The 13,417-nt window shown below is 31.0% G+C and overlaps 1 protein-coding gene across 10 annotated transcripts in view; it reads left to right on the forward strand.

Moving 5' to 3' along the window:
* The first annotated feature begins 669 nt into the window (after positions 1-669).
* Positions 670-13,417, forward strand: part of LOC127700681 (cilia- and flagella-associated protein 44-like) — a 333,608-nt gene continuing 320,860 nt past the window's right edge. For 9 of the 10 annotated variants that reach the window (XM_052204263.1, XM_052204262.1, XM_052204264.1 and 6 more), the window contains exons 1-10: positions 682-762; positions 3,888-4,910; positions 6,259-6,384; positions 6,915-7,520; positions 7,973-8,129; positions 9,561-9,723; positions 10,220-10,359; positions 10,685-10,864; positions 11,537-11,816; positions 12,856-13,017. In XM_052204263.1, coding sequence (XP_052060223.1) covers positions 717-762; positions 3,888-4,910; positions 6,259-6,384; positions 6,915-7,520; positions 7,973-8,129; positions 9,561-9,723; positions 10,220-10,359; positions 10,685-10,864; positions 11,537-11,816; positions 12,856-13,017 — 2,883 coding nt within the window. In that variant the 5' untranslated portion in view covers positions 682-716. Of the gene's footprint in view, positions 763-3,887; positions 4,911-6,258; positions 6,385-6,914; positions 7,521-7,972; positions 8,130-9,560; positions 9,724-10,219; positions 10,360-10,684; positions 10,865-11,536; positions 11,817-12,855; positions 13,018-13,417 lie in introns of all 10 variants that reach the window. The other variant, XM_052204271.1, reaches the window with a different exon arrangement.

Below are 13,417 nucleotides of genomic sequence, written 5' to 3' on the forward strand. Positions count from 1 at the left end.
TAGATAGATAGAAACTTAAATAAGCAAAAATGATCAACAATACAAGATTTGCCAACAAGTCAAATTCTGTCGATATAGTTAGTAGACTGTACATAACTCTTTATAGGAGTCATTGTCCTTAAATTAGGATTTTTGTTTACCCTCTTTTGTGTTTTGAGCAAAATTAAAAAAGATAGAGAAAACAGACTAAATGATCAGCAGTACAAATCAACAAAACATAAATTTTTGTCATGAATTCTATTCTCGTCTACAATGTTGGAGAGTGTCCTTTGTTGAATATGCATATAGACCAAGGTGAGCGGCACAGGCTCTTTGGAGCCTCTAGTTTTTATATTGTATTTAATTTAAACTTTCTGTTAATTCTTTTTCAAAACTGTACGTCTCATTCAAAACATGCACATAGGGATCAAAATTTAAATTGTATTAATTATTATGACCAATAATTTTTATTTACAATTGGATGATAAAACAGAAATACAGACGGTTTTAGCTTTTTCATAACCACTAAAATGTCATAAACAAATAGCATTTATAATTTGGATTCTTTAAGTTAGTTATGTACATCCTTTCAGAGACATATATAAAAAAAAAGTTAAACTTATATTTGATGTGTATGAATTACGTGATTTAAAATGAATTATTTAGAAAACCGCGGGTAAATAGAGTTATTTCCCTGCAAGCATGCGCATTTGACGTAGCAACGGTGTAAATTCAAGATGGATGGTGAGGGCGATAAATCTTCGCCAAAACCCGATGAAACAGGTATAAAGAACTTTAAATATTCAATTTGTAAATTAGATATAAACAGCAACTCACCCTTATGATGTTAAATGTCTGCCTTTAAGAATTCATGACAAGTGAGTGTAGAATGGGATCACACTTTAGATTGGTCAGTGCCCGTTTGCAAATTTAATTTTGTATAAAAACCTTTAGCTAAGCAGACATTTCGCCGAAAAATGGCTTGTTGAGGCAGCATGATTGTTCAGTATCGTCCAGTCATACCCACATTTTCACAATGTTCGAGAAAATGATACCTATTACTATCATACTGACTGTGAACTGTTTTGTAACATGTAAACAACATGAACACAACATAATATTAATAAGATTTTCAACTGCTCAACTGGACTGAATTTCAACTTAACACTGACTAATCAGATATGGCCACACTCAATAGATCTTGTAGCTTTTAAGTATTCTGCAGCCTTTGACCTTAGATAGCCTTGTTGGTGTTGACAGAAATCACAATAAAAGTAATGGGTGGGGGAATAAAAGAATAGAGAAAAATGGGCAAACAATTTTAGGTACAAATAGAGATTAATGGGGTGCTAAAATTTAAATGATAGACGAAAATGAATAGGGAAAGAGAAAAACATATATTAAAGAAAATAGAAATGAAGGCTATCCAGACCCTCATAGTCATATACATGTAGCTTGATCTGACTATATAGATGTATGCTCAATTGGGCTAAACAAAATATTTCCTTTTGCAATTAATTTTATGAAATTTCAGTTTTTCACTAACTACACATGTATTTGGACATGCAATCTAAAACCTAACAGGCATGACAAAGACAGGCAAAACAAAGAAGGAATTTAAAACAATAATAATTATGAAATGTTTAATATACATGATATAAGCAATGATAAGTTAACTTGTTTCCAAATCCTATTAATTATTCAATTGTGTTAATATGTCCATACCAATTTGTTTATATTGTTTAACTTGAATTTATAAGATAAAATATGATAACAATAAGAATATAATTTTGAGATAATTTTTCAATTTTACTGTAAAAATATAGTCCCACCAAACTTTAAAATGTTATACCAGTAAATTGTATTGTATTGTTACAAATTTCAGTTTCTGCATAAATACTTGGAAATGCAGAATTTTAGACACAATAAAAAAGAAAATATGAAAGATCACCTGACTAAAAACAAAACAAATGAAGCATCACCTCAAGTAACTTACCTGAACATGACCTTCGACAATGTTTAATGTGATTGGAATGCACATTCCTTCAGGAGTTTCTAGTGTTTTTCCACCATCTTGGTTTATATGTGGATTTCTTATAATTTATTACACAATATTTTTCCCATTAATTGAATTATTCACACATATATTATTAAATGATACAGTTAACAAAGTTTTTTGATAGATCCATTGATTTTTGGTGTTTAACCCCACATTCAGCACTATTGGCTATTTCGTGGCGACCAGTTTTTATTGGTTGAGAATGCCAGAGTGCCAATATAGAACTACCAATCATCAATAGGAAAACTTGACAATCCTAGTCAGTTAAGATTGGAGTCCAACACTTTGGCATGTGCAGGGTTAGAAACTTAAAACCTCAGTGTTGACAGGCTAATGATACAGCAGATGAACTTCTTGGACTTCTTTGTTGCATTTCAGTGGCAGCTGCTACATGTAACCTTCATAAAATATTTATTACTGAACCAATTTTCAAAACTAGCAGGCCAATTTGCTCGTTTTAGCTAGCAGAACACAGAAATCCTTTTAAAGTGGAAATTGAAAAAAAAAAAGTTTAACCTTAAGGTAGCAATACACAGTCATGACAGTTAGAAGTGTAGTTTCACATTTTGGCCTTGGTGAATTATTTAAATATGAAAGTTTTTGTTCAATAAAATTGACTTTTAGATGGTTGAAGAATAATATAGCCTTCCAAGTGGGTTTATATGAACCTCTAGATTGTTTTTAGCATGTATTATAGGCAACTTTTCTGTTTAACAGTCCGTATTTACACATCCATACCGCCCCTAGGTCCAGAAATTATTGTAGTGTTTATCAACAAAGATTTGACCCTCGATCTTTTCAATTCAATTTTATGGAAAAACGAGCAGAAATACATATGATTTTTTTGGACCTCTTGATAGATAAATGTCTATAGTTTTAGGAAAGGTATCACTCTAATGGATTGAAATTGTCCTTTGGACCAAATTTTGGAGACTTTTGTGACATTTTCACCCCCCTTTTTGCAATATTTTGTATCAAATAAATGCAGATTGTTGCCATGGTTACACCAAAAAGAGATTATATTTCACCTTTATAACTATTGGAAATCAAATCTATGGAAGATGCTCTTTCCATAAATATACACATGCATAACTCAAATATAAACCATTATTTGTTAGAAAGGAAGGAAAAGAGGGTGGTGAAAAATTTTGAGTGTCAATTTAAATTTTTTCCTAACTGTGTATTGCTACCTCAGAAGTTCTGTGTTTCTTATATTTGGTCTTAATACCATTTTTCAATGTTATCACTGAAAGTTCAACTTCTAGGATACAACATTTAAAAAGTATTGTAAAAGTAATCTTGTCTTCAAGTAAAAGTATATTTCTGATCACTGTTTTATTGCATAAAAGTAATGTGTGAATAGAGTTGAAAAAGATATGTCTTCCACTCTTCTGAAAAAAAATTCAATTTAAGATACAATTCATCGTTTGATTTTTATTGTTCAATACATTTCAGAATTCTTAATCACAAATATGCCCTCCAGCCAGATGTGTCAGTCTGTAGTGTTCACAGCATAGACTATAGCATTCATGCATTTATATATTCAAATGTGCTATAACGTCTTCAATCAGTTTAGTACATTGGTATTAATATGCATTATGTTATTTATTTGTTTAGAAGATATTAATTACTTTCAAGGGGTTTTTGGTTGGACTTTGTGAATATAACCACAACATTTTTTACATTATTACCTTCCTTACAATTAATGTAAGTAGTCTGTTGTTCAATATATTTACAATGTATTTTCTTCAAATAAATGAATATGTTTGAAAAATCTCAGATTTCTGTAGAGATAAGTACTGCTTTTCACATCTGATTAGCACATTAATTGTTTCTTATGTGTACCAAGGTGCAGATTTATGGAAGGCCAAAAAATCTAAAAATCTGAAGCATGCAACATCTCATTTACGTGCTGAGGCTTTACGTCGATATCGAATAAAACATGAAGATGATCCTGAATATGAACCACCTCAGACTGCAAAGGGAGATAAATCAGTAATTAAAGAGGGTGACAATTCTAAAGCAGGTGAAAGCATTAGTATGGCTCCTATCCTGTCTCCTGTCAGTCAACAATCTGGAGGAAACACTGCAAAGGATAGAAGGGAGACTTTTTCCAGGGAGAAAGTTTTGCCACCAATTCAACCAGATGATTATTTATCTGATGAAGGCACTTTTAATACTAGACAAGACAAAACCTATACAGGAGATGTAGATCCGAATGTTGGCCATAATGAGCTGCAAACCTCTGTTGGTCAAGTTGATACATTTGAAGCTAAAGCGAAAACCAAACCACCTTCTGTTCAGAAGGAGAAACAATCTTATTTAGATAAGGATCTCTTAGATAAAACTGAAAAACCTAAGGATGAAGAAAATGTAACTAGCAAAGACAAGGAGCATCAGAATGGTAGTCAAGTTGTTCCAACAGCATCAGAAAGTTTGTTGCGAAAGGAAAGGATAATTGTATACGAAGGAAATAGCGGTAGCCTTGATAACAAGGAATCAGTCAGTAATTTGGAGAAAACTGAACCTAGGCTTGAACAACCGGAAAAAGAAAATCATGAAAATGAGTCAAATATAGCTAAAGATGTATCTACTAAATTAGATACTAAAAATGATGAAAGGAGGTCTACCAACAAAGGTTTAATCAGTATTGGTTTGCAGGACACTCAACAAAGAACAAACAAGACAGAAATTGATAATCAAAATTTTGAGGAAAGAAATATTTATAAAGATGACATTAGGAAACAACAAATGCCAACAGAAGAATGGAGAGAATCTGCAACAGAGATGAAAGCAGACAAGAGGAGTATAGAAGGACCACAGGATCAGGAAATATTAACCTTTGATATAGACAGGCCATTTATACAAGAGGGTATTCCTTCGCAATCAATTTATTGATACACATTTCAGCTTACTGCAGCAATATCATAGTATTCAGCATGATCATGTGACTCGATGTAAGAATATACAAATCAAATTATTTATCTGGCAGAACAGTTACCATGAGCAATTTCAAACTACATATATATCTGTATTTAGATGGATGAAATGCACTCTCATGTTAGAATAATTTGATTTGTGTATTTCTTATATAACTATCACTTTTGAATCATCATTATAAAAAATCTAAAATTTTCAGCTTAGATCAGCAGTATTGTCATTGACTTTTGCATGGATTGACAAAATCTTCACAAACTTTGCAGGCATGACTTTAATACACACACAGGCATGACAGGAAGCATGGTGCAATGTATCCGATGATATTTATGAAATTATGGCATGAGATCTTTGCATAATCACACATTCATTTGATTGTATGTCTTTCGGAATATGAATTGCACATGGTACATTGTAGATTTATTTTTTGTTACACATATGTGCAGAAAATTTGCATTCATGTCACAGGTTCAACTGTTGCCTTGGTGGTCTTTTTGTTTCAGTACTTTAAATCACAGCTTCAAACACTCAGAGGTCTCACTTTTATCTGAAGATTTGCCTGTTTGACATTGAGATATTTATATAAACAGTTGATCAACAATAATTGATTTCTTCTGTTATTTTTATTGTGCAGTTTTATTCAATCACTTGTTCAATGAGGTAAACAATTCCAGATTACTTGTCTGGTGTTTAAACTTTACAGGGGAGGTTGGATGTGGGTTTTAAAAAAGCACTGGTTTTATGAAAATTAAAATAAAAGATTATTGCTGATAACTGTATATATGTGCATGAACACATATCTTTTCTTACCAATTTCAAAAGCATGATATACATATTTATTTTTATAGGCAGTTTATATGGTTCACTTATATATATTCCAGATGTTTGTTTACAGTAAATTATTATTATTTGAAAGTTTTCATAATGATCATTGTTTTACAACTCATTTTTATGATTATATTTAGAAGTTTTAGTTAACTAACATTTGTTTTTCAAACATCAGTGATTCATTTTCCTGTTTTTTTCCAGTTTTTATTTTTTTTCTCACTTTATATTATATATAATCAATACTGTTTTCATTTATTAAAACGGTTTTTGTTTATTTTTTGCTTCTGAAAATCCAAATATTAATTTCATTCATTTCAGGCCATTGTTTGAGGACATCATATGTTATAATCAATTATATCTGTTATATTCTCAAGTTTTTAAACTTTTATAAGTAATGACACAATGTTTGATGGTCTTGCTATAATTTTTTAAAATTATCTCCCTTTATACTTTAGCTGAGCCACAAAAAGAGACATCAGATACAAATGGCACTACAGAGGAGGCAAAGACAGAGCAACCTACAGAAAGTAAACCACAAACTGAAGGAGACCAGATAAAACAGGAAGAGAAACCAGTTGAAGGTAACAGTGTCTGCATATAAAAAATATGTTTAAGTAATCTTTTGAAAAACCATTCACTGACATAGTACAAAGGCACCGATATATTTCTCAAAAAGGAGAAAGGATCAATACATAAAATTTAATATTTGATTTAGAAGAGCATTCATGAATCTGAAATCAGTACTCATATTACATGATTTATATTGTTTGAAAATTGAAACTATAATATGAGAATAAATGTTGGAGTTGGTATGATGTACTGTCTGATATTTTAAATCCTTTTGCCTCACACAAACACGAAAAGACCATTATTGTGCAGCATGCTTGTCAGATTTGTCTTCAAAGTTTTATTTAAAATTATTAATTTCTCAAGAATAGCTAGTAGAAGGTATCTTTCCTATCTTTTGTGACACTGGAAATAGTTCTAGCACATGTGTCAAATCCTTCTCTTGAATCTTGTAATCTTCTAAAGCATTTTTTTTTCAATCAAATGTACAATGATAAAAGATGATAAACAAAATAATTTGTTTCATGTTTCCTATTTTCAATAGAATCAATAGCAAAGGATTCAGAAAGCCAGGAACAGGAAGTAAAACCTACAGAAGGGGAGACTACTGCTCCAACTGAGCAAACTAAAGATGAAACCCTAGAAACTAAACCTGATGAAGGAACAACAGCTGAAGGAAAAGCTCCAGAGGTTCAGAAGCAAGAGGAGACAACCCAAGAAACTCAACAAGAAGGAGAGAAAAAGGAAGCAGAAAAGTCTGAAGCAAAGGAGGAAGTAAAAACTGACGAAGGAGAAAAGAAAGAGGGCGCAGAAGGTGAGAAAAAGGAAGCTGAAGGAGAGAAAAAAGAAGATGAAGGAGCAAAAAAAGATGAAGGAGAGAAAAAAGAAGATGAAGGAGTGAAAAAAGAAGATGAGGGACAAAAGAAAGAAGAGGAAGGACAGAAGAAAGAAGAAGAAGGACAAAAGATAGAAGAGGAAGAACAAAAGAAAGAAGAGGAAGGACAAAAGAAGGAAGAGGAAGGACAAAAGAAAGAAGATAGAGAAGGAGAGAAGAAGGGTGAAGATGAAGAAGGAAAGGAAGATGGAGATGACAAAAAAGATAAGGATGGCGAGGCTGATACAAACCAAAGTGCTAAAGAGGGTGTTGAAGGTCCGTATGTTAGATATTCTGTCAAAAGTATATATATTATGTATTATCTTTTTGTCATTCTCAGATATTTATTTAATTAGTAAATGCAGTTGTACTGGTTCCAATAGGAAAACATAATTTCTTTGTGATTTACGAATTTGCACTCTAAATTTAAAAAAAAATGATGTGTTATATAAAGTATTTAAAATTATTCAAATGAGAAAAGTGTGTCCATACTATTAAAGTTGTAACCATAAGAAAGTAATTTTCAGTGCAAAAGCACTTCTTTTCATGAAATATATGTACATGTATAACCCTACTGTTTCCTGTTTGTTACAAAAATTACACAAATACATTCAATTAGATCTTCTGATTGACTGAAATCAGTACTGAAATGTGTTCAAAGCTTATGAACTTATATTTACACAAATATTTTACTACTTTTTCTTATTTTTTTAAAATTTAATTTCCAGAGGAAAAAGAGACTGATGAAAGTGAACATAAGAAAGAAAAGAAAAAAGACACAGAAAAAACCATTGCAGATGATTTCTTTTATGATTATGAAACCTTTGTATCTAAGGCCACTGTATCTGAAGGATCAGGACTTCCACAAGACATGCTTAGTTTACAGTATCCTTTAATTCTAACAAACTGTAGTGAAAGTTATTTTCATTTAAGGATGTACACCTTAAGAGGAGCACAAAATTTCTAGAATTAAACTTTTTTTTCTTAACCTGATTTTTGGGTTTATATGACCGTAAGAAAGTAACTGATGAAGAAAAAATCATATGGTGGTGCACTTCTTTTTTTGCTACAGCCATTTGAAAGTATTTAATTTTTATGATTTTTCCATTTTTCATTAAAAAATCACAATTTCACAATTAAACTTTTTTTCATACTTTCACTAAAGATGAAGTGGACCAATCTGAATACGTTTAACTAAAAAACCTATAGGTTGGTGTTAATATTAGAAAGTTTAATAAAATTTTGTTCCTTTTTCGTGTCAAATTGACCATGCTGTCAATTTTGTAAATTTGGGATTTTTCTCTTTTTTTTTTAGAACAAAAAGCATATTATTTCAACTTCTTTGTTATAAATGATTGAAAAAATACATATCTAAGAATTTTGAAAAGAAAAAATTGATATGGGATGTACATATCTTTGGTATTATCATTTCTTTGTACCCTCACCTATTTTCTCAACATTTTGGCTGATGACACTTAACAGATTGGTTATAAAATTTGAAAATTTTATTACTCTAAAACTACTTATTGTAAGTACACAATTTTTTCACAGAATTTAGTTTGATTATGATATTTTTTATATTCATTAATATTTTCCACTTGTATCACATGTTTTGGAAATAATTCCCGAAAGAGATTTCAATGAGACTGAAACCTCAGAAGAATACATCCTTAGAAATTCAAAAAGTAATTTTAAAAAATGAGGATCATTTTATAAACTGCTGAATTAATTCAACTGTCCAGTCAACATCTCCCAGGAATTTTGATTACCGACCGTCATAGGTAGTCAAGGTCGTTAAACATCCCTATTAGTGTCATTTTGATAAGTAGATTTCATGAAGCCAACATGTTGCAGTATTAGAACCAGTAAAAGCATGTCAACATCATAACACACAAAAAAACAATTAGATATCTTGAGATCCACATGGGGCCTGCAATAATAGACATGTCTCTTTACATTCAGCTCCTAGTGCTTTGAGTCTCAAACAGTTAAAAATAAGTTTAGCCTTTTTATGTGAAGATATTGAAATGAGAGAGCAAAATATTTAAAATTTTTGTGTTTACCAAAAATGAATATTTTAGAAATCAATATCTGTAATTTGATAAAGGAAGGCGTTTTATGTGAATGGGTAGAGGAAGGGAGCGAGAACATTTTAGAAAAGAAATTGTTGATTTCATTTAAATGGAGCGAAAATTCTGGAAGTCTTGAAGGGAATAGCTGTAAAATATGGAATGAACTAAAAATCAACTTAGAGTGGCCTAACAGTATCAAACCATAAACATATCTGCATTTTAAAACTCCTTAACAAGTAACTAGATATTCATTTGGTTATGACTGTACCAAACGTAACAACCTACACTTATTAGATGATCACACTGTCTGTTTTGCTGCTGGTAACCTTGTTCAGATATTAGATTTGATTACAAAGGAACAGAAATATTTGCGTAGTACCAGTGGTGGTGGTATTGGTGCCATTACGGTAACTTTTATATTTTAATGTCATAAATTTTTTTGTTTGTTTTATGTGAATAAAAAATATGGGCTATATGTAAATTATGAGACAGGATCACAAAAACTTTTAAATTCTCAGGTTGGGAATAAATTTAACAAAAGATCTGTCACCATCAACACTTCAACAAAAAATCATTGAGATAAGATATCCACTGAGAAGCAAGTTGTTTTATTACAGGAAAGCAAAAGTGAACAAATGGTAAAATCTAGAGCAACTGTAGAAGCTGTTTGAAGAATGGCAACAATTTGATGAGTTCCTATTTTTATTTATTAAAATAAAAACAATTATAAAAGTGAGAACATTCTTTAATGATTAGACTGGGTAATAGCAGTTGAACATTTTACATTATTAACAAACAACAAATTTTATAGATATTGATTGTCTTATTACTATTTTGTTTGTGGCATTCTCAAATATTATTAAGATTCATACTGGTAAAACAAATTATAATTTTTTTTTTTAGGTTCATCCAAGTCAGAAATACTTTGCTGTTGGAGAGAAAGGCCACACACCAAATATTAACATATTTGAGTACCCTTCATTGAAATTGTACAGAATACTCAGAGGTGGAACAGAAAAATCATATGCCTCTCTAAATTTTAGGTAAAGATCATCTTAAGTTATGCAACTGAGGTGTATTATTTGTAAATAGGAGTTTAGATTATGTATAATACTTGGTTTCTGTACCAATAATACTTACCAGCATGACGGTCTTACCATGTTAAGTCAGGGATGTTAACCCCTTTGAACAAATAAACAGTAAAAATATGTCAGGAAGTACATTTTGGCTTTTCGTACAATTCAAGACTGCAAAATTTGTATTTTTTTCTGCGTTTTTCTCTTACCTTATTTTTTAATCAAGCTTTTTATATGAATTGGCTACTTAACTCATATTTGTCTGTGATTTAATTGCTATTTATATTTTCAGTCCTGATGGTAACCTTTTAGCATCACAAGGTGGAGATCCAGATTTCATGTTAACCTTATGGGAATGGAAAAAAGAGCAGACAGTTCTTAGATACAAAGCTTTCTCTCAGGATGTCTTCAGAGTAACATTCTCTGCAGACCTAGAGGGTCAGCTGACTACTGCTGGAACATCTCATATCAGGTAATGTTGTGTTATAGTTGCAGTTCAGTCAGGCTTAAGTCCAGTAATACAAAGAACTTTATACAGGGACAGACCACAAGTTACCAAACTTTTTATACTCTTAACTTCCATTTTATTCATTCTGAAAAATTGTAAAATAAGTACTGTAAACTCAGAAATTATTGCGAGGTTTTTATTAATGCGACTGTGTGAGTATCGCAATAATAAGAACTCGCATTCTGATATCTGATGCATATATCTGTATGCAGCTTTTCCTGAAATCGCAATAATTAATCTCGCATGTATGTCCATTCTTCAAAAATCGCAATAATAAATACAAGCAATAATTTCTGAATTTACAGTAAACAAAAGCCAAGAATGAACAATTACTTTGTTAATACTGTAAAATCATAAATTATTGCGAGCATTTATTATTGCGATTTTGACCAACCAAAATTCGATTTTAATAATTGCAATTTTAGGAAAAGTTGCATACAGATATGTGTATCAGATATTAGAACCTGAGTTCTTATTATTGTGATACTCTTCCAGTCGCATTTTTCGCAGTAATAAAAACCTCACATTAATTTCTGAATTTACAGTAATTAAGATGATATGTATAAATAATCTAGTCTCAATAGTAAATACTAATTCAATATAAAAAAAATGTTTTAAAATGGTAAACTTTTTCAGGTTCTGGAAGATGGCCGACACCTTTACTGGTCTCAAACTGCAAGGACAGTTAGGAAAGTTTGGTAGGACAGAAATAACTGACATTGAAGGTTATGTTGAACTGCCTGATGGGAAGGTATTGTCTGGTGCAGAATGGGGTAACATGTTACTGTGGGAAGGTGGTCTGATTAAGGTAGAGATTACCAGGAAAGGAAAGAAGTCCTGTCACCAAGGTCCTATAGAACAGATATTGCTGGATGAAGGGGAGTTAATTACTGTTGGCAGTGATGGTTACATTAGGGTAATTACAAGCTTACATATGCAGTATATCAGGGCTTCCAAAAAAATTTGAGCCAGCCCGATATTCTTTTCAACTGCTGTATTTAACTCCTTTAGACTTAATTACAAAGGGCAGTCAAGGTTATAGTTTGGGCATCAGATAACAATGATTGACATAAAAACGATTTTAAACTTCAGACTTTTGATATAAATTCGTTGTTCTGGTCTAAACTGTTTCATTGACAGTTTATCATTCGAAGTGTGTAGTATCTGTATAACTAACATCTGCCTTGGACTATTTAAAAATCCAAAAACATGCAATCAGAAACTTTTCTTTCATTTTAAAAAGCACATTTTCTTATAACGGGATGTTGACTTGACAATGGTAAAACACAGACCAGAAATGGAGATGTTAAATCCATGTGTGTTTATCAAGCATGATTGAGTTTGAGGAGTTCTTTTCACATCATTCTTAAAGAAAATACTTTAAATTACATAAGATAAAGCTATCAATGATATTTTTAGCATTTTGGAAGAATTTTAATGCATAATTAAATCTCCCTCCTGCACACATAAGCAAACCTGTACTAGTTCAAACAACATGGTTCTGTCAATTTTTTCCCGAAATACCTTTATTTACTCCCTTTTGAAATTGATCATTTTATCATATTTGAAAAGGTATATCTGATAGACTTAATCAGTTTTGCTATATTAATTAGATGCAAACCAGTTAAATTTCAGAAAATAACTTTTAAAAAACTCGATCGATGTCCGGTACAAAATAGTATACCTCATGTCACTTTTATGACTGTAAATGTGTGGTTGATTAAGAAAAAGGTCAGGTCAAAAAGATTGTATAAACCTCAAATTTTGTTTATGTTAAAAATGTTTTTCTTTTATAAATGTTTATATTTTATAGAGTCAATGATTAAATTGTACATTTCTAGGTTTGGGATTTTGAGAGTATTAAATTGTCCATTTCTAGGTTTGGGATTTTGAGAGTATTAAATTTTACATTTCTAGGTTTGGGATTTTTAGAGTATTAAATTGTACATTTCTAGGTTTGGGATTTTGAGAGTATTGACACAGCTGATACTACTGATGACTCAGCTACTTTTGAAATGGAACCAATGAATGAACTGAAAGTAGGAAATGATGTAAATCTCAAATCAATAATAAAATGTACAGATGCAGAAAATGAGATCACAGTTTGGTATGCACAGGTTAGTATAGATATAGAAGGTATAAGACTGTTTGTAGACATTGGAATTTTGACAAATTTAAGTGAACCTGACTAAAAGATGACTGATATATATATGAGAACATTATTTTTCAAAGGCTTTTCTAAGCAATATTTGCATTGGGAAAAAATGAGCACTTCTATTATAACTAGAAATGAGTTAGTGGTTTTGGATAATTGTGTAAAAAGACATAATCACAATATTTTTTTATTTTTGGTCAAAATAAAATTACTTTCCAACCCTTTATCTTACGTTTGTTCCTGGAAAAGCCCTTATTCATAACATAACCATTTGATGCAAATAGTGTCTGTTATTTTCATATTTCACAGCAGTATGGAAATACTGTGAAAACTTGTCTGCTAGATTAAAGGATTTGTGAAGT

This window comes from Mytilus californianus, unplaced genomic scaffold, assembly GCF_021869535.1.
Source record: "Mytilus californianus isolate M0D057914Y unplaced genomic scaffold, xbMytCali1.0.p SCAF_5, whole genome shotgun sequence".
Lineage (NCBI taxonomy): Eukaryota > Metazoa > Mollusca > Bivalvia > Mytilida > Mytilidae > Mytilus > Mytilus californianus.